Source organism: Amblyomma maculatum, unplaced genomic scaffold (assembly GCF_055883805.1).
Source record: "Amblyomma maculatum isolate TAMU_Amacu unplaced genomic scaffold, ASM5588380v1 scaffold_18, whole genome shotgun sequence".
NCBI lineage: Eukaryota > Metazoa > Arthropoda > Arachnida > Ixodida > Ixodidae > Amblyomma > Amblyomma maculatum.
In genome coordinates this window covers 828,922-851,015 of record NW_028146743.1, presented here as the reverse complement: position 1 = coordinate 851,015, position 22,094 = coordinate 828,922, and the positions used below count along the sequence as shown (strand labels likewise).

At 44.1% G+C, this 22,094-nt stretch overlaps 1 protein-coding gene across 2 annotated transcripts; it reads right to left on the bottom strand.

The window, feature by feature from the left end:
* Positions 1–688: 688 nt before the first annotated feature.
* On the bottom strand, positions 689–17,511 carry LOC146171690 (uncharacterized). Of its 2 annotated transcripts, none has more exons than XM_084586367.1 (4): positions 17,251–17,511; positions 14,162–14,284; positions 9,948–10,044; positions 689–856 (listed from the first exon to the last, which is right to left on the bottom strand). In XM_084586367.1, the coding sequence occupies exons 1-3, from the start codon at positions 17,462–17,464 to the stop codon at positions 9,968–9,970; spliced, it is 414 nt and encodes a 137-aa protein (XP_084442493.1). In that variant the 5' UTR covers positions 17,465–17,511; the 3' UTR covers positions 689–856; positions 9,948–9,967. The 2 variants fall into 2 exon arrangements, with proteins under 2 accessions (XP_084442493.1, XP_084442494.1); XM_084586368.1 differs by having other exon boundaries at positions 14,162–14,251.
* Positions 17,512–22,094: the final 4,583 nt, after the last annotated feature.

The following is a 22,094-nucleotide window of genomic DNA, read 5'->3' as shown; positions in this document are numbered from 1 at the left end:
CTAACTGACTGACTTAACTATATTTTAGTATTTGATACATTCAAATGTGTCGCCAAGCCGTTGGATCACGGTAGACAAGCGGAGTTGTGAACAGCGTTTAACGATCTGGGGGTGGCACAGTGGTAAAGCGCTTGGCTGGGGATCCAAGGGATGGAGGTTAGATTCCCGGTGGAGACAAAATTTTTTTTTTTTGAGGAGGAGTCGCACACCTCTTAAGCGTTGCTAGGCAATGCTGGCAGAGCTTGGCGAGGAGGCTGCACAGCTGGCCTTGGCTGTGACGTCACACGCATGCGCAGAACTAGGCTATGTGAAGCCACGCGAAGCTGCAGTCTGATACGCGTAGACAAGCTTTCGCTTCAAAAGGTACGGCATGCAAAAACCTGTGCGTGGTTACCGACCCGCACACAGCGTGAGGATTGTTCGAGACTCAGGATTCAAAAGATGCAAAACAGCAGTGTGATCTTAGAGGACGAGAGACATTGACATAGGAATGCTACCATGCTATAATGATACTCTGCATGGTTGCAAGGCTCCTGCACCACTCCTCATGTTTGTGTTGCACATAATACTAATATCCCAGCTTTAGGCCTTGTGCAAGGCCTCAATCAGTGTTTGCTGCAGTTGTGACAAAATTTTTTGCCGAAATGATGCCCTCCATGAGATATGCCTTGGAAAAGACACATGTGGTCACCTGGATTGGCTTTATTCATGCCATGTCTCAGCATGGCTGACACACTGCGGTCACAAAACATCTGCTTTCGGTCCACCAGTTTGGAGCTTGGATATAGGTTCCCTTGTTCTGCTGCTGTTGACCTGTTGGGTTCGGGCTTGGATACAGGTTTTCACTGTGCGACGTCTGCAAAATGCAAAAAAAAGCAGGACTATATCCCAGATCCAAAAATTCAGCTCATGTCTTTCCAAACATTTTGGGAAAGGGACAAGTAGGTGCTATACTATTATTTGACAACAATTCAATTCAAAAAGTTTCGATTCTGAACTACAGAAATCTGAGGAACTGACACGAGCATACAGACTGTTCAGCATCAGACCCCCACAAAATTTAATACCTCAGTCGAACAGATATTTCAAGGGCCTTCGAACCATGTCCTATCGATCAATCAGATAAATGAAGGGGAAATGAGGGTATTCGTTATAATACATGAAGAAAAGAAGCCAACAGTCGGCGAGGCCAAGGAAAGCACTGGGGATTGTACTTTTTTTTTTTTTCAATTTTTGCTTCGGTAATCCCACAAATTAGTAATGTAATCTGTTTAGGGGAAAGATGAACACAAAGTAGAAGCAAAAACAATGTGCCGATGGTGGGGACCGAAGCCACGACCTTCGAATATCGCGTCCGGTGCTCTTCCAACTGAGCTACATCGGCCGCTGTTCCACCTGCTACTTTCTGGGGTATTAATATTGTCTGTATACGAACCTAGAGAGTGTTCACCAGCGCCACCCTCAACCAGAGCGGTGGACGTGGAATGTCCTGTGTTACCGCCAGCGTCACATAGAATGTGATCAAGAGCGAGGGCGAAAGCTGTGCTTTATGCTACCTATGGCTTCAAGACTTCCAGAACCGAGACCCCTGTAGGCGACAAGCAGATAAATGAAGGGGAATTGAGGGTACTCATTATAATACATGAAGAAAAGAAGCCAACAGTCGGCGAGGCCAAGGAAAGCACTGGGGATTGTACTTTATGGGTTTGGTCCCCACCATCGTCACATTGTTTTTCCTTCTACTTTGTGTTTATCTTTCCCCTAAACAGATTACATTACTAATTTGTGTAATTACCAAAGTAAAAATTAAAAAAAAAAAGACGAGTACCCTCATCTCCACGTCCACCGCTATGGTTGAGGGTGGCGCTGGTGAACACTCTCAAGGTTCATATAGAGACAACATTAATACCCAAGAAAGTAGCAGGTAGAACAGCAACCGATGTAGCTCAGTTGGAAGAGCACCGGACGCGATATTCGGAGGTCGTGGGTTCGGTCCCCACCATCGGCACGTTGTTTTTCCTTCTACTTTGCATTTATCTTTCCCCTAAACAGATTACATTACTAATTTGTGTGATTACCAAAGTAAAAATTAAAAAAAAAACACACAAAGTACAATCCCCAGTGCTTTCCTTGGCCTCGCCGACTGCTGGCTTCTTTTCTTCACTATCGATCAATGACATTTGTACACCGCTTCATGAAAAGCTACAATAACTACAAAGTCAAGAGAGCAGTGCAAAACTGGAGATTTAAACGGCCTTCGAGAAGTAGAAGTGTGCACTCTTGGATATGGCTCAGCATACACGGCTAAAGAATAAAAATAAACCTGAAAGATTATGCAATCCTACATATATGATCATATGAAGATGCACCTCGACTCAACCTTCTGCCTCTGCTCCAGAGTGAAGGAAACAGCTGTTCCTCTACTCAAGGCTTGGTTAGAATTCATGACGGCCTCCGAGCGTTCCTTCCAACAAAGTCTTCTTGAGAAATACCATGCGGAAAGAATGCATGGAGACCTTGACTGAAACCTTTAGTCCCAGCGATCCTCGAGGAATTTTTTTTTTAGAAATGAAGCTTTACTTTAATCGCTCCTCGAGTGCAGGAGAAAACTCAAGTTTTCTCACGAATTTCAAAGTTGCAATGACGTTAATATAGGGCCACTTCGACCTCCACTTGCAAACATGAGGCATTGTAGCGTTCACACGCTGTGCGGACTTCATTCTACTGCATACAAAGCCTTTCATTAAAGCGGATACAATAAGATTCACAGACCCACTCTTTGAAGCAGTGGCTCTGTGGGAACCTCAATCTGACTCGAAAATACTGAAACATTGTTTCAAGTACGACCAAGACAAGTCTCCCGAAGTCCATGCAGCTAACGATGAGTATGGATAGCTGTTGTCAGGTGCAGCTTTTAATGCTGTAGTTGATCACCGCATTATACTGCTGTGGTATAGGCATATTTCAAGTTGTCACCGGATGCCTCAGCAACATTTCAGAGCGTGCCGAGTGCCAAATTGCAGCAAGCATTTGACGGCTAACAGCAAACAAAGCATGTGCAGGGGTTTCTATGAACCACTGTGAACAGTGGTGCAATTGTAGGGAATGGCATATAGTAAATAGGAAGAGGGAGGTACCGGAGGTGCAGTTGTGCCATGGAACACCTGTGCTGCACACATCGATGGCTTGCTGATTGCCTCGGTGCATAATGTTTTAGACGCACGGTGCTGTGGGGAGGGGGGGTCAATTCTGTCTTCAGAGTGGCTCAGGGATATTCGCAGTCAAGTACATTTACAATTACAGATCCTAGCTTGCTTGGAAACAAGCGGCATTTGATTCTGGAAAGCCAAATTTCTTGGCTGGGGTGCATGCGCTGCAATATGCTTCTTTGCACTTTACATGTGCTCAACGCTCACCGGCGAGCACTTCGAGTGCAAACACGCAACTAGGTCACTAGATTTCACAGCAATTCTAGCACTTCTCAATGCCTAAATCCTGTTCTACACAAGCTTTATGTCAATGACAGAAAATGTTGCCAGACGTGAATTGTTTTCAGCCATTTTTCACAGCTGCCTTGTTCATGCAGTTTGCAAAACATATTTTTGTTCTGTTGTGGCCAAAGAAAGACACAAACGCAGGCAGCCAGGAACGTGAGTTTTATTCACGAATGCCTTTGCTTATATAGCCCTTGTCTTGCGCATGCGCCTAAACTGACATCTGATATTGCGTAAAACAAGGGCTATATAGGCAGAGGCGTTGGTGATAAAACTCACTTCCATTCCCAGCTGCCTGCGTTCGTGTCTTTCATCGGCCACAACAGAGCAGTTTTACTAGGCTGGGACTTTTTTTAATGCAATAAAGCAACTCAGGCTATGAGTAGTGAAGTGCTCCAGAAATTCCAATCACCTGGGGTTCTTTAATGTGCACTGATGTTGCATAGCAAACGGGTGCCTTACTTTTCGTCGCCATCAAAAAGTGGCTGCCGCAACCTATTAGGCTGCGACTCTTGAGGCAGCTTGTTGATGTTGTTCAGAAGGACTTCACATTCGAAAATGACCAGGTTACACGTAGTGGCATGTACTTTCCAGGCCAAATTTTGGCCTTTGTCTTGTCCCTGTAAGCCATGTGTGCTGCCTAGAGTGGAGGGATATTTCTAGAGGATACGAAGTCATAAGAAATGCTGAAAAGCATTCAAGAATCTCAACTGAACCTTGAGTAGAGAAGACTGTTTTCTTCACTTTATAGAGCTGAGGTAGTGTCAAGTCGAGACATGTTTGTGAATTCGACCCCAAGGGCAAAATTTGAATTAAAAACTATTCCACAGGCATAACAGACTCATGCCCTAATGTCAAGTCCTCTGAACGTTCAGAAGCAACCTCTATATTCACAGGCTAACAGAACATGTTTCCCAGGATGCATGAAAAGGCAGCTGTGAAAAACAGCTGAAAACACCTCACTGCCGCTGCGATACAGTTCATGTAGAACATGACATATGCATTGAGAAATGTGAAATTTAGTGACCAAATTTGTTTATTAAGGTTTGGTTTGAAGTTGCTGCTACACTTGCTCTTTGACCTTGCAGGGCTTAGGGGCAAGGGGAGAAAACATGCATGCTGCTTTGCAACGTATGCACCCAAACAAACAAATTGAACTCCCTGATTGGTTTACAAACAAAGCTGGGAGCCACAATGGTCACTGTGCTTGAAAAGCCATGCCTTCTGCCTACCGTGAATGTGTCTCCACAAAACGAGTGAACCAGCCACTTAGACAGCACCGCGAGTCTGAAGACGTCTGTACTACCCTGATATGACAACTAAGCCATTGATGCCTCTAGCACAAATGTTCATTGTTCCAAAGGCTCAACTGCGCTGCTAGTGGGCCCCCAGCTTCCTTTATACGTATGTGCTAAGACCAAAAATGGGAAGACTGCCCAATAGGGGGTGATGAAGAGGCCATGTTTGATGTTCCAATGTCCGAAAGGGGGGGGGGGGGGGGCTGCCACTTTCAGGCAGTGTCTGATGAGTCCTAATCTAAACATCCTGAGCATACACACATGCAGCAGCAAGCGTGCAATACATGTCTAAAGGTGTACGCCGAGATATCTACAGGCCGTCACCGAGTGTTCTCGCTATGTCTCCATAGCTAAAGCAAAACTGATCTGCGTGCCCACCACCGCAGTTTTCTCTCAGCACCATCGGAGTGCTGTAAGTCTTCAATGCAAAACCATTACTAGCCCTTTTACACGTAATGTCGTCTGCGACCGTTGTTGGCTGTGATGGTTCTGAAAGAAGAGCAATCACGCCATTGTTGTGCATAGAGCAGCTTGGTAAGATGAGGCATGCGGCTGAGCTCAATACAGGAGGATCAGATGGCGTGACATTTGGAAAAACCCTTTAACGTGAAGTGCACCGAGCAGCTGCCCTTAGTTCAGATCGAAAGCGAAGCCAGCAAAGCATCTATATCTACTGTGGCTGCATTAGCTGTGCACCGCTGCCTACAAGAAACGCAGTACATCAACTGTGTGTGCAGCCAGCCACACCTACTCTCGCTCAGCTAAAGTCTGCTTTGATTGATTTCCTGCTTAGCCAATGATGCCAATGGTGCTAGTGGGGCCTTTGATGGAGATGCTGGCAATTAAGACGTGGCTGCTGATTCCGCAGTGCCGGTTTTGCAAAAGCCATTCTTTGCAGGCAGAAGCCCCTTATCGAAACATTTAGGGCAGTGATCGTGCAATCAGAAAGTTCGGTCAAAAATCTGGTTTTCTGAAAAATCAAAGGGTTGGAAGGTATGTACGCAACATGCCTTTCCCCACAAGTGTGTCCCTGTCTCTGGAAGTCACCATGCAGAGCAAACTTGCTCTTAGTCCTCAAATGTGTATCATAGCTCTGCATTAAGTAGGTTCTGAAACATTGCTCCCATATAGTGACAATTTGAAATGTGCAGCACCACAGAAGTATGTGATGATCAATTACAGCATTGCAGTTGGTGACAGGCCATGGTTATGCATACTTGGTGTCAAAAGCTGGGATGTCAGGAGGGTAGCCAAAGCTGTATCCACGAAACAATATGCCAGAAGTTCTGGGTTGAACAGGGTTGACCTGGGCCGTCACTCAGCCAATGCTTCACAAAACAGATCTGTGCATACTCACTGCATCAACTTTTGTGAAAAGCTGGATAAACTCGCAGAACAAAGCACAAATAGCGAGCAACTGATATAATGTCCCGTGTTTACAAGTTGAGTGGCAGTCGATGAGCCCTCAAGGTCACCTAACTTCCAACAAATGAAAAGCAGGCATTGAGGGCTGCATGGAGTTGAAGTTCAAGTGAAAGTATTTTTTGTGAAGTGCCAATTTCCTGTCACGATAATCTCACAAGCTGTACGCTGCCCTGCGAATGGCACAAGAGCCCTGGCCCATTCAGGATCATACAGATTATAATAGGTAATTGTGCTCCTACGTGCCTCTTGCTCCTTGAACTGACCAGGGTGAAAATGGGGGCACAATTATCTACAAAGGCTCTTTGCAAAACTCAAGAGTATTAGCTATCCTGCATAGCGCAATTCCTGTGATAAAATATTTTTGCAGGTCCTGGGTGCACAGTCACGTCACACATGGATGACGTAGCCTATACGACACATATATGTATCTCCTAGATTTTTTTTAACAGATGCGCACTGCTCAGTCAAGACGAGATGCGCGGGAATCTAGTGAGCACTGATTCTGTGCGTTTGCAATTTTTTGCTTTCGTTCTGTTTCTTTCGATAGTTTAGTGTACAGCTTGTATGGGTATGCAAAGCGACGCGGGGACTCTGGAGTTGAGTCGGCTTTTTCGCATCATGTCACCGGGATGGTGCGTTTGCTCTCCGCAGTGTAATGAATATGTGCAAGAGTACTTGCCGTATGTGGGGCTGCATATATTCAGTACCAGAGCTTGAGTTATTTGCGTTATACACATGCAGTTTTGTAGTGGCGCAAAAAATTATTCTGTCAAGACAGAGTATCTTCTGAACGGTGCATAAACATTGATGTTTGGATTAAGCCATGAAATAGTATACAAGATGTTTCACACAAGGTTTGGTTTGGGGTTTAATGCCCCAAAGTGATTCAGGCTTGTATCACATAGCGGGCTTAACTTAAGGTACAAAACCTGCCCCAGTGCACGGGCACAGAAGCAGCCAAATCTTCAGTGCTCCCTCCACTGCCACTCAGGCTATCGCAGCGCACACCTCACTGCTACGGGAAAAAAGGAGCAAGCGTGCATACTGCTCTGTGCTTTGCCAAGGGCAGCTCCAGGCGGTCACTCGTTTGAAACAGCACCACCTGCGCTGGCCAAGCCCCCCCCCCCGCCCCCATTTTTTTATCCTCTCCGCACTACTAAGTAAAAAAAAAAAGGAAGAAGCATACATGCTGCTGTGCGCTTAGCTCGGAAAACAGCTAGACCCCCCTCCCACTACCTCCACTCCCCCTTCCCACCCACCCACAATTTATTGAGCGCCCCGGGCAGCTTGAAGCAGTCACTCGTTTTAAAGCACTTTGACAGCCAACCTCCCAGTACCCTTTCGTCCTTCCCGCATAGACGAGAAAGACCTTGCAGCCCTTTTCTCACTCCCTCCCAGTAGAATGAAAAAGGAAAAAAAAAACCGCCACGCAGGATATGCAGGAATAATACAGACACGTCACTTTTGTGTCAACAAGGTATGAGTTGCTTTGGCCTGAGCAGAAGATAGGGAGGACTAAAGATTTGACTGCTTCTGTGCACAGTGTGTTAGAGCACAGGGCTCAATCGGCCACCTTTGTACCTTGAGTTAAACCCGTTACATGAAACAACTATAGTGCTAAAAAATTGTTAGTTCAATAACTAAGCCACATCTTGTATAAATTCACAGCTTAATTTCAAACATCAACATTTATGTGCCCTTAGAAGATGCTCTCAGTCTTGACAGCTACTTCTTTTCACCACTACAAAACTGCAAGTGTGTGGTGTGCATGTGTGCAAATAACTCATGCGCTATAAATATGTTCGCAGCCCCACATAGGGTCAGTACCCTTGCACATTTTCATTACGATGAGGAAAACAAACGCACGATCCCACTGCGAAGAAGCAGACTCACGACTCAGTTCTTCGAATATCACCAACCCTGCCAAACCACCAGAAGAAAAAGAACGAAAGCTAAGCAAAAATTGCGAACACACAGAATCAGTGCTCACTCCACATTCCCCTGCATCGTGCCTTTTGACTGAACAGCGCTTTTCTCTCAAGAAAAAAAAGAATACAAACTCCACGAGTAATGTGTAGGTGACATATAGTAGGCTATGTCAATGAAGTATTATGTGATTGTGCACTGAGGACCTGCAAAAATATTCTCCCAATCCCCGTTGCAACAGAAGTTGGGTGCCATGCTGAATATTTCTGTATTAAGTCTCATGTTATGCACGAATCTTGGGAGGAGCATGCCTTCTCTATTGAAAACCAGAAGGGAAGGGAGGGGGGTTATGAATGGTACCTGTAAGGTTAAGGTGCTCTTAAGAGCTTAATCCCTTTAATAGAGAGAGCAAACCAAGGCAGAGTGGAGCAGGTAATGGATGTGGTCATTGTCACAAGAGATGTCTCTTGGCAGCACCCTATTTCTGCCCCCAAAACAGGTTTTACTGCCACAGTGAAGGGGTTTTCGCTGAGGAGAGAAGCACTGCAGAAGTATTCTGCCAGAACAACCCCATACCGCCATTTACATTTGCTGAAACTTGTGAGTTCTCCCTCCTCACTCACAAATTATGAGGATGTGCTTTGGTCTACTCTCCATGGAAGGGGTATGGTATCGGTTACCTTTAAGCCTCAAAACAATGCTTTTCACAAACACGCACATATTTCAAGGTGCAAGCAAGGCCACCTGTTTCTTGCCAAATTTGTTATCATCAGCAGCTGCATTTCAATGAGGACAGAAGCCAGCAACACTTTCCTCAGTAGTTTGTAGTACCTCCGCCGCCAATACAGCTAGCCGAGAAGTAATAACTGCTTGACGTGATTTCACATGCACAAATTACATCAGCTTAACACTTAAAAGTACAGATAACACTGAATTTTCCCATCCAATTAAACGCTCAACCACTTCCTTCTCAGTTGCTGCAGTGCTACTGGCATCCCGGTACGTGGCATTCCAGCCATGGCGGTATGGTGAAAATCTGCAACCAGTATGCACTCAAGAACTCTGATCACATGTGGCCGGCCTGCCACTACTCAGAATACTGTCAATCATATTCAAATGAAAGATGGTAGTACTTATGTGAAAGCAGTGCAATGTCAAGACTACTGAAACCTATATCGACTGCATTGCCCCTACTGTACTCTGCTAATTTAACTTGCAGTCAGAGGAATATAACTAGCCCAACAACTGCAGCAACCACAGTGAAGGTGCATGAGCTTCACTTCAAGGTGTACTATCCTCACATCTTATAAAATCAGCTGGTAATGAGATTTGTTTCAAAACTTCTGGCTTTTCCTACCTTAAAAAGAAACTTGCATTTTCTGTAAAATAGCATTTTAGTGAATAGAATGCAGAAATGTATAACACAAGCTAGCTTCAGCTTGTCCTCAATGTCCTTTTATTACCCTAAAGCTGAACATGAGCTATGAGAGACATCATGAAAGAGGGCTTCTGGGCTAATTTCCAGAGCCCTCCCTCTTCCACAAAAAGTTCTTTAAACTGTGCACTGGCACTGCCCAACATGTAGGCAAATTTGCATTTTGCCTGTATCGACAGGCCCCAGGCACCATTCCATTCCATATTCTCAGGCTCAGCAGCCAAATGCCATAGCCAGTAAGCAATGGCAGCAATCAAAGAAAATACTGAAGAAACCTGAACCTCAAAATAAACATAAGGAGCCACAAATGCAATAGTAGGTTAGGCAGATAAGAAACTACACATGCTGAAAAATGTCTTCAGCACTTACATCAATGTCCTACTTGCCCATCATAGCACTGTGTGATTCTGGCAAAGGGTATTGTAGAGCTTGAAGAAGCCATTGCTTTGAAGCCACATGGAGCTTGCTGTAAGGTAAAAAGTACCATGAACCAACAAATCAAAGCGTAATATAGTGCAAGACCTACATGCAGAGGCTTTGTGAGCAAGAAATAAAGGCATAGAATAGGAACACCACAATACTTTTTTTTTCTTGAAATGATGCGTGGCATGCTGGTGTAAGTCACTGTATGAATTCGCCTCTGCCTGCTAAGTAATCCTAGATTAATATTTTTTTGGATTCAAACTTTCACTTTAGGATTGAATTCGTTGAAGGGCGACTACCTATAAAGCCAGAGAAGAAACAATGTTGACATCACCCGAGACATACCAACACTGAAATAAATCCTTTCACTCCATCTCGTCGCCAGCCTGGCAAAAGAACAGGTCAGGCATCACAGTGCCCCTAGTTACAAATAAAGCATTTACTTGATTTTAACTGCAAGTACATTTTAACATCAACCTATCCATAATCCACTAATGCCCACTAGGCCCAAGATCAGACAAGCTCTCCCTTTATGCTTTATATCGAGCGAGCCTCTTAATTTGTAGTGCAGGGCCTTAATACATGCCTGTAACTACAATACTACTTTTCTAAGAGATGTGGAACTTCATTAGAATTCATTTTATGACCTAAGTAGCAGAAATTGTATTTTATCTTGAAACAAGCAGCCCGAAAAAACAAGGCTGTGAAAGGAGACAAGACAGGCGCTAACTTGCAACATATAAAGGACTCAAGCAACAATGCAACCCACTCAATCACTTATAAGCAGAAAGCAAAACATGAGTCACTAAAATTTAAGAGCACTTCCCTAATCTAGATATCCCAACTCACTGCATGTTAACACGATGGACGGCTCACTAGCACATTCATTACCTAGTCGTGAAATGCCTTCAGCTTCAATGATTTTCCAGCTGATTTGAAATGGATGACAGCCAGAATGTGCGCAGCTGAAAGAAACTGAAAGCAACCAGTGCATTCTTTACAATGCACAGCCAAGTTGGTACCTCTACCTATATCTACATAAATGGAACCGCTCGGATATTTTAGTGATTGATGTTTTGCTGTCTGCTTATCAGTGACTGAGCAGTTTGCGGCGTTGCTTGGCTTTATATATTTCAAGTTTGCATCAATAAAATTTAGTTGCGAGTTACTGCCTGCTTGCCTCCTTTCACATCCTTGTTTTTTCGTGCTGCTACTTTCAAGATGACGCCTTACCAACTCATGCAAATTGCCATCCTTCTCAAAGTATGTTAGTCAAAGAAATTCACTTCATTTGGTACTGACCAACACACATGACCAGGTTTGATGCAACTTAAAGGCGATCAAAGAGAGTATCATCATAAAGCATGAAAGTTGGCTCAGAAATGCACCTCTCCATGCCAGTGTAGCTTGCACAGACATGAATTTCTGTGGTAAACAAAACACTGGGCTGCTGCAAGGGTGGTACAGCAGAAGCAGAGGGTGCTCCGACAGTAAGAGGAAATATGGCATTGAATCTTGCTATACACGGAGACATGTTGTGGGCTAAGCAGCCAAGGTACGAAAGGAAAGGAGACAAGTTTTAGTCTCTTTGCCGAGGAGAGTGGTTTGCTCACTATTTGGGCTAGGCATGTGCAGGCTTGAAGTGAAGGGAGAAAGTTGGAGAGTTAATGCAAGGTCACTAGCGCTGAAGTAACCCACTCTACATGGCAAGGGAAGAGAGGTATGTTGCCTTCACTTTCTTGCCTAGCTTCAGCTGCATAGCCAGACATTTAACCCTGAGTATAGTGATGTGCTACCGTGTAGAATTGAACACTGAAAGTAGCACAGGAGTACAGCATCATTATTCTATCCATGATAAACAGGTAATACAGGTAAAGAGCATGCTGCGCTCTAAGGTTGCTGACGGCGTATTTACTTATCTTACATTAAAAAAAAAAGTTAGTGACCCATAAATATGATACTTCTGCTATTATGAGAACTCCACAGCTATGTAAATTGCATGAAGAAAGTGAACCTATGGATAGCTTGCGCTGACGACTCACTAGGCACCCACTGGTGAACCAAAAGTAGAGCAAAAATCTGTCTAATTTGCATTCACCATCTTCATCATGCAGGTATTGCAGACACTAAGCACAGTTCACCATCATAGCACTTATGATATCATCCAAGCCATCTATAAAAGCTACCCAGATTATCACATGAACATTTCAGTAGAGATATGACTTTCCAAGGGTCATATTATGACACTGACCAAATTCTCATGAAAAAAAAATTATGACCAAATCAGCACCTTTCTCGGAGTTCAGTGCATGGGCGTGAGATATGCTTTTACACTTCTTTTCGTCAACTGCTACTGTTTCAGGAAAAGGGGTCATCAAACTAAGTAACCTGAGTAGAGTTGCAAACAACGAAATTTAGGAGTGTGGTGAGGGGCAGACCTTGAGGCATTGCGAAGGTACTCTACTAATGCTAACAGTAGGCAGCCTTGATTTGATCATGGTGTTCAACATGCCAAAGAAACTGACTTCGAGGGTCAGCCATTGTAGATAGCTCTGGATAATTTCGACCATCTACGCTTCTTTAATGTGCACTGACACTATAAAGCACATGGGCACCTAGCATTTTTCCACCATCGAAATGCAACCACCCCAGCTAAGACCGAGCCCGCGTCACCCAGCTCACTAGTCAAATGTCCTAAACGCTGAAGCTGCCACAGCAAGGTGTAGGCGGCCTTGAGGCAGGGTTGCATTTGCAGGCATGTTTTGTACAAGTCAAGCTTATATAAGCTAGGTATGGCCAAACTGTGGCTCATGAGTAGCATGAGGCTCCTTGCAAAGTCCAGGTGCAGTTCACGACTGCTTGGCACCTGTCCACCTCTCACCATTCACAGTATTTCTGCATCTACAGCCAGCTTCTTTTTTTTTTTTTAGGAAAAAACAAAACAAAAATACAGCCAGCTTCTCTGTTCTTTCCCCTTTAAGTTCCAAACCACCTTTTGTTTAGTATTCTTTTGAACAATGAAACAATGTGCCACCCTATGGACACACATCTAACAGAGCTGCTCACGACTGTAAACATGCTCATTCGAGAACTTCAATCTGCTTGCTTTACAAATGGGGCAGTAGAGGCATATTAACAGTCGTGGCATGAGTTCTTCACTCTGACCACCTGCTTTGTTAAATAAAAAAAAAAAGTCATTATCATCATTTACTTTGCTCTTTGTAAAATTGCCTTTTTAGTCTAGAGTTCTCATTAAAGGTATGGCAGCTGTTGCTGTAGGCCCATAGTTAACGAGCTGTCTGACATATGCCCGCACTGCACTCGCTTGCTCATACATGGAGCTGAGCCTTAGCAACCTTCGTGGTGATGCAAAGAGATGTTTGCCCATGCTAACATCTTGGCATTTCCATAATGGCGCAGATCAGTGTCTCCACTCCCACTTGTGCTGTGAGCATTCCTGTCACTAGCACATATTGAAACCAAAAGCGATGGCAGCAGGCAATGTGACATATGCCAGCAGAGAGATGTTCACTTGCTTTTCCTCCACACATAGTGAATTACAATCCCAGAACTTAAGTGGATTGCCCGCTCCACAACAGAGCACCTGCATCCAGCACAGATTGTGTCCCGACTGTGTTTGGAACTCATGCTAGCGCAAGTATGTAGTGCCCATGGACTGACAGAGGAATTGCCAGTCATTCTGTGCGCTAGCCTGTGCTTTGTGTACACATGTCGTCTGTTTTAAACCTGTAATAGGTCTTAGAATGGTGTTGACCTCAACAGTTTAAGCCATTCTTTCAGATAGTCTAGTGCGGGCAAGCACGGTAAGATTTCTTTGGCACTATTCTCAAATAAAACAAAGGCTGAGATCACTGTTTTCACTGTTTCAGAGTTGAGGAATGGCTTCGAGTTCACAAATAGCACACAAAGATTGTTTCTGCACATAGTTTTCCAGTCGCACTCTGTGCTGAGGTCTTTAAAAAAGATTATTGCAGAATACTGCTGCTCTCAGACTTGCTGTCCTCAAAAGTGAGCACTAGTTCATGACAGCAATTTGCATTCGTAGCAGCGGCAAGTACCAATAGTCGATTATTGCAGAGGGCACAGCAAGCGCAGCAGAGACAATCTACTGGAAATGGTAGGTGCAGCTGAACACATACTCAAGTAAATTTCCAGCCGGTCCTGTTGATTTCGGCAGAGCAATCCAGACTGCTCCATGGAGCGATCTTGGCTCAGCAATCGCTCCTCATCTGCATTTGGAAGATGAAACCTGTGTTCCGGATCTGCATTTGGAATACAGTTGGTCCAAAATGAGCAGAAAAGAATGTTCTGTAAGTGACCACAGTCTGTTATTGGAATTCACCATTAACAGAGTTTTACTATCTACCACCTCGATCTGCTCATAATTTAAGTAGCATTATAAGTCTGTAATCCTGCAGGGACCTCCGATCTCACACAAAGGATTCAGTGGCGCAGCAGGCACAACACACATCAAGAGGTGCCAGATAGTGTAACTTGTAAGAAATGTTATGCTAACTCTTCGTTACTTGCTAGCAGAGCAAACAGTATGTCCGTCATCAAACCTTCTTTTAAACCGTACTTCATGGCAATGGAAAAAGGCATTTCGAGTCCACTTGAGGTCTAACTTAGTACAGTAGCGATGAACAAGCCCCTGAGCCTGCCATGTGCCAAGGCGTAAATGCGCTTCACTGTATTGCACGGGTGAACAACCGGAAGGCTGGAAGCTTGAACAATCTGTTTCCAGAAAATGGTGACGTTGTTTGAGCAGTTAGGTTGGAATAATAAGCAAGCACTCTGCCCGTACCTTCATCTACTGGATTTCCTCTCAAAGGTATGTATGCCCAGCAAACAATGTCTGCAACTTAATCCAGGAGTAAAATCACAGCATGTTCTGAGGACTTCGATCATAACATTGAGTTTTTGATCATTCCAGTCACCTCAACATCAAATCCAAGACATATGTGGCAGCTTATGGAACATTCGCACATACAAAACACACCGAGAAATGCAAGCCTATCATCCTCATATTGTTCATAGCCTTCCTAGTGCCACCAAGTTTGCTTCCCTACCACCCTCTGAACATGCAATGTTCCACCCCAACTCGGGTTACACACAAGCAGTGCACCAAGAAAGGCAAAAGTTCATCCCTAGCTCCCACTACGTCAACTCGGAAGAATGTGCAGAGTCGGACCAGATATATAAATTTTCACAAGAGAATTCAGTCAAGTGCCATCTTTCCATCTTTCAACTTTACTTGCTCTCTAGCAGATCTAGCTTGGATTCATTTCGCACTCAAAGCTCAAGTTATGTTTCAACAACTTCAACATATTTATCAGGACTGCAGTGCAACTGCCTCTATTATCCAACCTTTTTTTTTTTTTTTTGCTGAAGTTGACATGGTGAGTGAGCCGTCTAGTTATACAATAATTTTTTCCAGTTTTAACAGACAATTAGAGAAATAATTTTTGTGAGCTTTCCTTTTTAAAGCTGCTTTGCTGACAAGTTCCTGCCTGCAAGCCAGTGAAGAAAATGTGGGATTATAGCTATCTGCACACTTCCATTAAATGATCTCAACACTGACATGATGATCAAGTGATATCTAGGAAGATATTGGCACCAGCGCAGCAAGCAGTCTGCTGCTTGTGCATCATGACGGGCCAATGCTATCGAACTGCCAAACCTTTTATCATGTCAAAACACGCTCACCCGATCAGTTATGAATTGTGAAAGGCTACGCACTCAAAAGTGGAAACACATCCATCCAAAAAGTAAAAAGAAGTAAATTGCAGAATGTAACGTGGCTGTTCAAACTATGTATGGAAGTGCATGCGGCCACCAAACGATTCATAAATGTGGTAGCCATTCATGAGCTAGATCCAGACACACCACCACTTGTTGTTGCGACTAAAGGAAGAAGATAACGAAAATGCATGGGCCTACTACTGGCTCTGTAGCTGAGCCACCTCCACTGCCTCGTGCGGACAGAAGAGAAAATAGAGAAGAAAAAAGTGGGAGAGAGAGGCACGTCGCAACAGCCGTCGTCCACCACTGAAACGGTAGTAGGTACAAAGACTGCCTACAACAGATAGAAATCCAGTGGCAGGCTAGCCCCCGCCGCAAGCTGCGGTGACCTACCAATCGCAGCACCGTAGGGCCAGGAGCAGCCACCCCCCGAAACCACTTCCTTATCAACATCTACAGTTGTTTCTACAAAACATGCATAAATTTAAACAAAAACACCACACTGGTATGATACCTTGAGCAAAGGCTTGTTTTGCTTGGAATCCTGCATGCACTCCTCAATTTAAAACCTGCATGAATTTCATACACTGAGTACAAAAAAACCTGCACACATTTTGATTCACATTTCATATCAGGGAAGATGTCGATGGGGCATCTCAGCACAATTCAGATTTTTTTGCTTCATTTGTAGATAATTACACAAGAAAATCAATACTATTGGTACTCTTGAATGCATAATTAACATTACACCTTACTGCTATTTTTGGACTGAAGGCCTGAGTTTGGTGTCTGTCATTTATATGCACTTTGTAGTTTTTGTGGATTACTTCAGTCAAAACAAATTATGCAAAAGAAAATGTGAAGCCAATACAGGTGAAAAAATTCAAAAATAGCTAAAAAAACTTTTTTTTTTGCCTTCTACTTGCACCCAAGGCTCGACAATGGTGCTTTAAGTACGATTACAGCTGAATCATACTGCCGTCGCGTGTTCGCCGGCTCCTTATCCCATAATCCGCAATATTTATAGAACATTTGAATAATGAGCTAGCCCTGTCGTAACGCAGGTAGGTTTTACCGCTTATTCAGTCCGTGTAAATTCAATGCACAAGCGCCGGAGCTTCAACTGCAGCACAACGTAAGGACCGGGTCGAGGCACTTACGAAGTTGCCCATACTAAATTCTTGCCGAAGGCTGAATCGCAGTACGGCACCGGCATCATGCACTCCGCAATGAGCTTACGAATGATGATTTGTACGGCATATTTTACTCCAATCGTGCAGCCCACGACACTGTCTCTTTTCCAAGACACTGCAAAAGCATTAACACCCCCCCCCCACCCCCCCCTTACTTTGTCAAAACCAAACAACCGTTTGTTATGAACGCGTCTTGTTGTTTACGAACTAACAAACTAGCATTGTGTTGGCATGCATGACCAGTTCTGCGCTGTTTTCAGAAGAATGTGCAGGACAGAAGGAAATTTACTTACATCTGAGATGCCAAACGTGTCCCGGGTGGTGACCGCCCTCCAATAGTCCCGCCGTCAGCGTAGTGTTTCCAGTGAAAGCGCACAAAGGAAGACGCACTATCTGTTGGGCACGCCGGCACACTTTTTGCACAGGTTTACACAGAACCTGACGACGCTTCTGCACATCGCACGAGCTATTTTGCTGCGCTTTGTGCCTCGCAAATCTCGAGAGCATGACGCCGCCAGCAGCACAAAAGAAAGCGCGACGCCGCGACGCCGCCACCAATGGCTATGACTAGCACTACAGCTTCGGCCGCTTCGGCTGGTTTCGACTTGTTTCGGTTTCGGAAGTTGCCGACTTCAACGACTTTGCTGTTCGCCTAACAGCGGCAAGCACGATGTCAAGTGTCTGCGCACTAACGCTAGTTTACACAGAACCTGACGACGCTTCTGCACATCGCACGAGCTATTTTGCTGCGCTTTGTGCCTCGCAAATCTCGAGAGCATGACGCCGCCAGCAGCACAAAAGAAAGCGCGACGCCGCGACGCCGCCACCAATGGCTATGACTAGCACTACAGCTTCGGCCGCTTCGGCTGGTTTCGACTTGTTTCGGTTTCGGAAGTTGCCGACTTCAACGACTTTGCTGTTCGCCTAACAGCGGCAAGCACGATGTCAAGTGTCTGCGCACTAACGCTAGTTTACACAGAACCTGACGACGCTTCTGCACATCGCACGAGCTATTTTGCTGCGCTTTGTGCCTCGCAAATCTCGAGAGCATGACGCCGCCAGCAGCACAAAAGAAAGCGCGACGCCGCGACGCCGCCACCAATGGCTATGACTAGCACTACAGCTTCGGCCGCTTCGGCTGGTTTCGACTTGTTTCGGTTTCGGAAGTTGCCGACTTCAACGGCTTTGCTGTTCGCCTAACAGCGGCAAGCACGATGTCAAGTGTCTGCGCACTAACGCTACATGTTTGTCGTGTATGCGCGCCGGTAGTTTGCGCATTCAGAAATGTGGCGGTGCTAGCGAAAGCTAGCGGTGGCGGAAAAGACCACCGTGAGTTTCGCTTCTTTTTTTGCGATGCTGGAAAAACTATGCGTGCTTGTCATGTACGTCGGGTTGACAGATAAAAAATGCGTTGCGGTGGTTCAGCAAATCGGAGCTTTGGCCCAATGCATCGCCAAGTTCCTTGCGAAAATTCCTGATCATAAACAGCGACAGTGGCCATTGTTTTAGTTGTGTGTTTATATTGGAAGATCAAGTGATTTGTTTGGAAACAGACGCCGAATCCTGTTCGCACACTGTTCCACTGGTCACCCGCGAGCGATACTTTCTTTTGTGATGTGTGCATCACTACTATCAGTGTTCAACTCTTGAATGGTGATGAAATTTTAATGGCTCTAGCTTATAGCAAAAGCAAAAACAGTTGTGTGAAAGCATGGCGCCTGCAGTCAGGCAAGATATGCGACATGCAAAAATAGCTTACCGGTCAAGCTTCAAGCGAAGACAGTGTGGGGTGTTTACGTGGGGATCCGGTAAAAACGTCCCCGGAAAAAATGTCCCTATTGGCGAAGTAGGAAAAAATGTCCCCGAACGGGGCTGGAGTCTTGCGCTATAGGACGTAGACTACGTTTCTCCGTGGCGAACTGCAATGATGAATGATGCATGTAAACTTTATTACAGCGGTTTCACCTGTCGGCTTGGAATTGACCGCGAACATCGAATTGATGCGGGCATTCATGACAAAAAAAAAAAAAAAATTATGGCAGCGGTAATACAGTGACAGTGACATGCTTTAATTTACACAGTTCTTGTAAACATTTCGGGCCCCCAGAGGACGCAGGTTCCATATGATGATTACATTTAACTTAAAGCCGAGAAAGAATGGCATAACATTTGTTGGTTTTTTTCATGTGTGTTCCAGAATAAATCTTTTTTAGGGCCGATTTTGGCCTTGGGGACGTTTTTTCCTAGTTGCCGCTTCTTCAGGGGACGTTTCTTCCGGAGACGTTTTTCCGGGGACGTTTTTACCTACACCTGTTTGCGTGCACGTTACTTCAATTAAGCACTAATGAAACTGACCATACAAATATTTCAACTTGTCTCTGTGGCCTACAGCATACATGCAGTAAAGAAGCAAAAGCAGCCAAGCTGCTTGTTCCATGCAGCATAAATAATTATGCACTGCTGTTGGAAACTGCACAGCATATATTGGTGGACGATCGTTGAACGTGCAGCTTTCTTCAATAGGTTACGCATCTCGCGTGACGCAGCCTACAGTGACACTGAAAAATATGCCATCTAAAAGACATTTCCTTGCAATATTATGCTGCAGCATATATGTGTATAGTATGCATAGCTTCGAGATGCAACACATGTACTGTTGGTATCGCCCCTCATAAAGTACTAGGATTTTTGCATCTTTTCATCAGTCTAAGATCAACGACTCAATCGTTTCTTTTTTTTTTTTTTTTTCATTTGACAATGAGACTGACAGCATTTGCAAGTGTCATTATGCAGCAGAAAGCTTCAATTCAGAGTAGTTCAGTTCAGCAAGGGTTTGTTATAGTCTCAGGAAACTTAAAAATGGCGTATAGATGTAGATGTGCAAGTCAAAACTCAAAAGGCTGTAGCAACTTTTTTGCTCGGCATATCCTTGCGCTGAAAAAGAGAGTCAGTCCGGTTGTTTATAATCAGCCAAATGAGTGATGTAGAGAAAGAAGCAGAATTGTTGTCATCTTCTCTCCCACCCCATCTGTTAGTGCTGTTCAGTCGTTTGAGAATTGTCTTTCTGTGGTCTTTGCAAGGGATTATGAGTTCGTGAAGTTCAGTACTGGAGTTGGCTTTCACATTTCTGTTATCACACTTACTTTTCCTTCTACAGATGAAACTCCAAGCCAATTCTTCATACAAACTTGTGATGCCTGACGGTGGTAAAGCTGTGCAGTTATAGTGCGTCACCTCCATTCATATGCAAAACACAATATAAGGGGGATTTTGACTGCCAGTTTGACTATCGTATACATGGCAGCGGCAACACATCAACATTGTGCACACAGCATAGTGGCAGATACAATGAACGAAGGGCAGTGCTAGTCAAGGTGTGCAGCAGGAACATCATTTACTAAACTTTAAGTGAACAGTTCTCATTCGACTGAAAAGATTCTGCACAATAAATACCAAAAAAATCCCGATTAGTCGACATATTGGTCATGACATAACAGTTACATGACCTCGTGTGAGAATTTCAAACATCTCATAGTGAAATAAAGCTAACAAAATAGGGAGGGTGCAAATGAAGCCAATTATCAAGGAAGCTCTTCTAATGAGGACATTTCAGAAAATAGTAGTTTAACAAAATAAATACGTTGATACTAAAGCTCAACCCATGTGTGCCCTCTGCATGCAATGTCTATAGCCATGTAGGGTCAAAGGTGTGTTAGTGGGGCATTTAGGGAATGCTGTTACATTGGTAATAATTTTGAAAAGTAGATAACTTTAAACGAGAAAAATTATATAAAAATTTGCAGAATGAAAATGCAGTTCATGTTTAAGATGCTGTCACATCTATTATTGAGGTAAACTAGCTAAAGCTCCAAAATTATTTTAACGTTGCGTAGCTACTTTCTCTTCTTATATTTTGCACTGATCATTATAATTAATCTTTGACCTTCTGCATGTTATGCCACTGATGTGCGTTCAGTGAATTAAGTTACAATGCTCAAATCTTGTCTTAGTTCATTTTATTTCTTCCGCATTTCTTTCATGCCATGATATATATATTGCGGATACATTTTTGTTTTGTGATATGTTCACGCTGAACTCTGTATTTATTAAAGAATATGTATTCTATTGCCTATATTTTACATTCAATGTAAGCAGCACGCCCATGTAGATATACGAAAGCATTAAACTTGAAATATATATGGCATATATATCAATGATTATTCAGGAATTAACATGTAAATACAATATGGTTCGCCAACCAGATGAAGGAAATTGGTATCAACTGTCTAACTCGGTGATAAACTGTAAAACTAAGACACAAACTTTAATTCTCTTAATGATCTTTTCTATTTAACTGTCAAATATGAGGACATACATGCGGATGATACCACTAAATGGCAGAAAGTGAAGTGGAGCTCAAGAGACTTCTGATGCGCGTACAAGAAGAGAGTGAGAAGTTTGGACTTAAACTGAACATTAAAAAGACAAAGATCATGGCGTCTTGCCCCATCAAGTCCTGGAGCATAGAGGGACAAGAAGTGGAAACCGTGACAGATGTTCTCTTCTTGGGCTCCAAGGTAACCCCGGAAGGAGACTGCAGTCATGAAATTAGGAGACGCCTACTTCTGGGAAAGAGAGCCATGGCTAGCCTTGACTGCCTAGTAAAGAGCAGAGACATTAGTCTGCCAACCAAGATCCATATAACTCGTGCTATGGTCTTTCCAGTTGTGATGTATGGATGCGAGAGTTGGGCTGTGAAGAAGGCTGACCGCCGAAGAATTGACTCGTTTGAATTGTGGTGCTGGCGGAGAATCTTGAGAGTTCCTTGGACGGCCAGAAGATCAAATCAGTCGATATTGTCGACCATAAACCCTGACTGCTCATTGGAGGTTCAAATTCTAAAGTTAAAGCTCAGCTACTTTGGTCATCTGATGAGAAGAGAGGAGTCGCTCGAGAAAGATTTGATGTTGGGAAAGGTTGAGGGTCACCGGAGAAGGGGTAGGCAGCGAACGCGATGATTAGATGGCATCCTCGAGGCGCTGCAGATGAAGTTATGTGATGCTAGGAAGATAGTGAGAGACCGGAAAGCGTGGCGTGATATGGTTCATAGGGTCACGAAGAGTCGGACACGACTGAA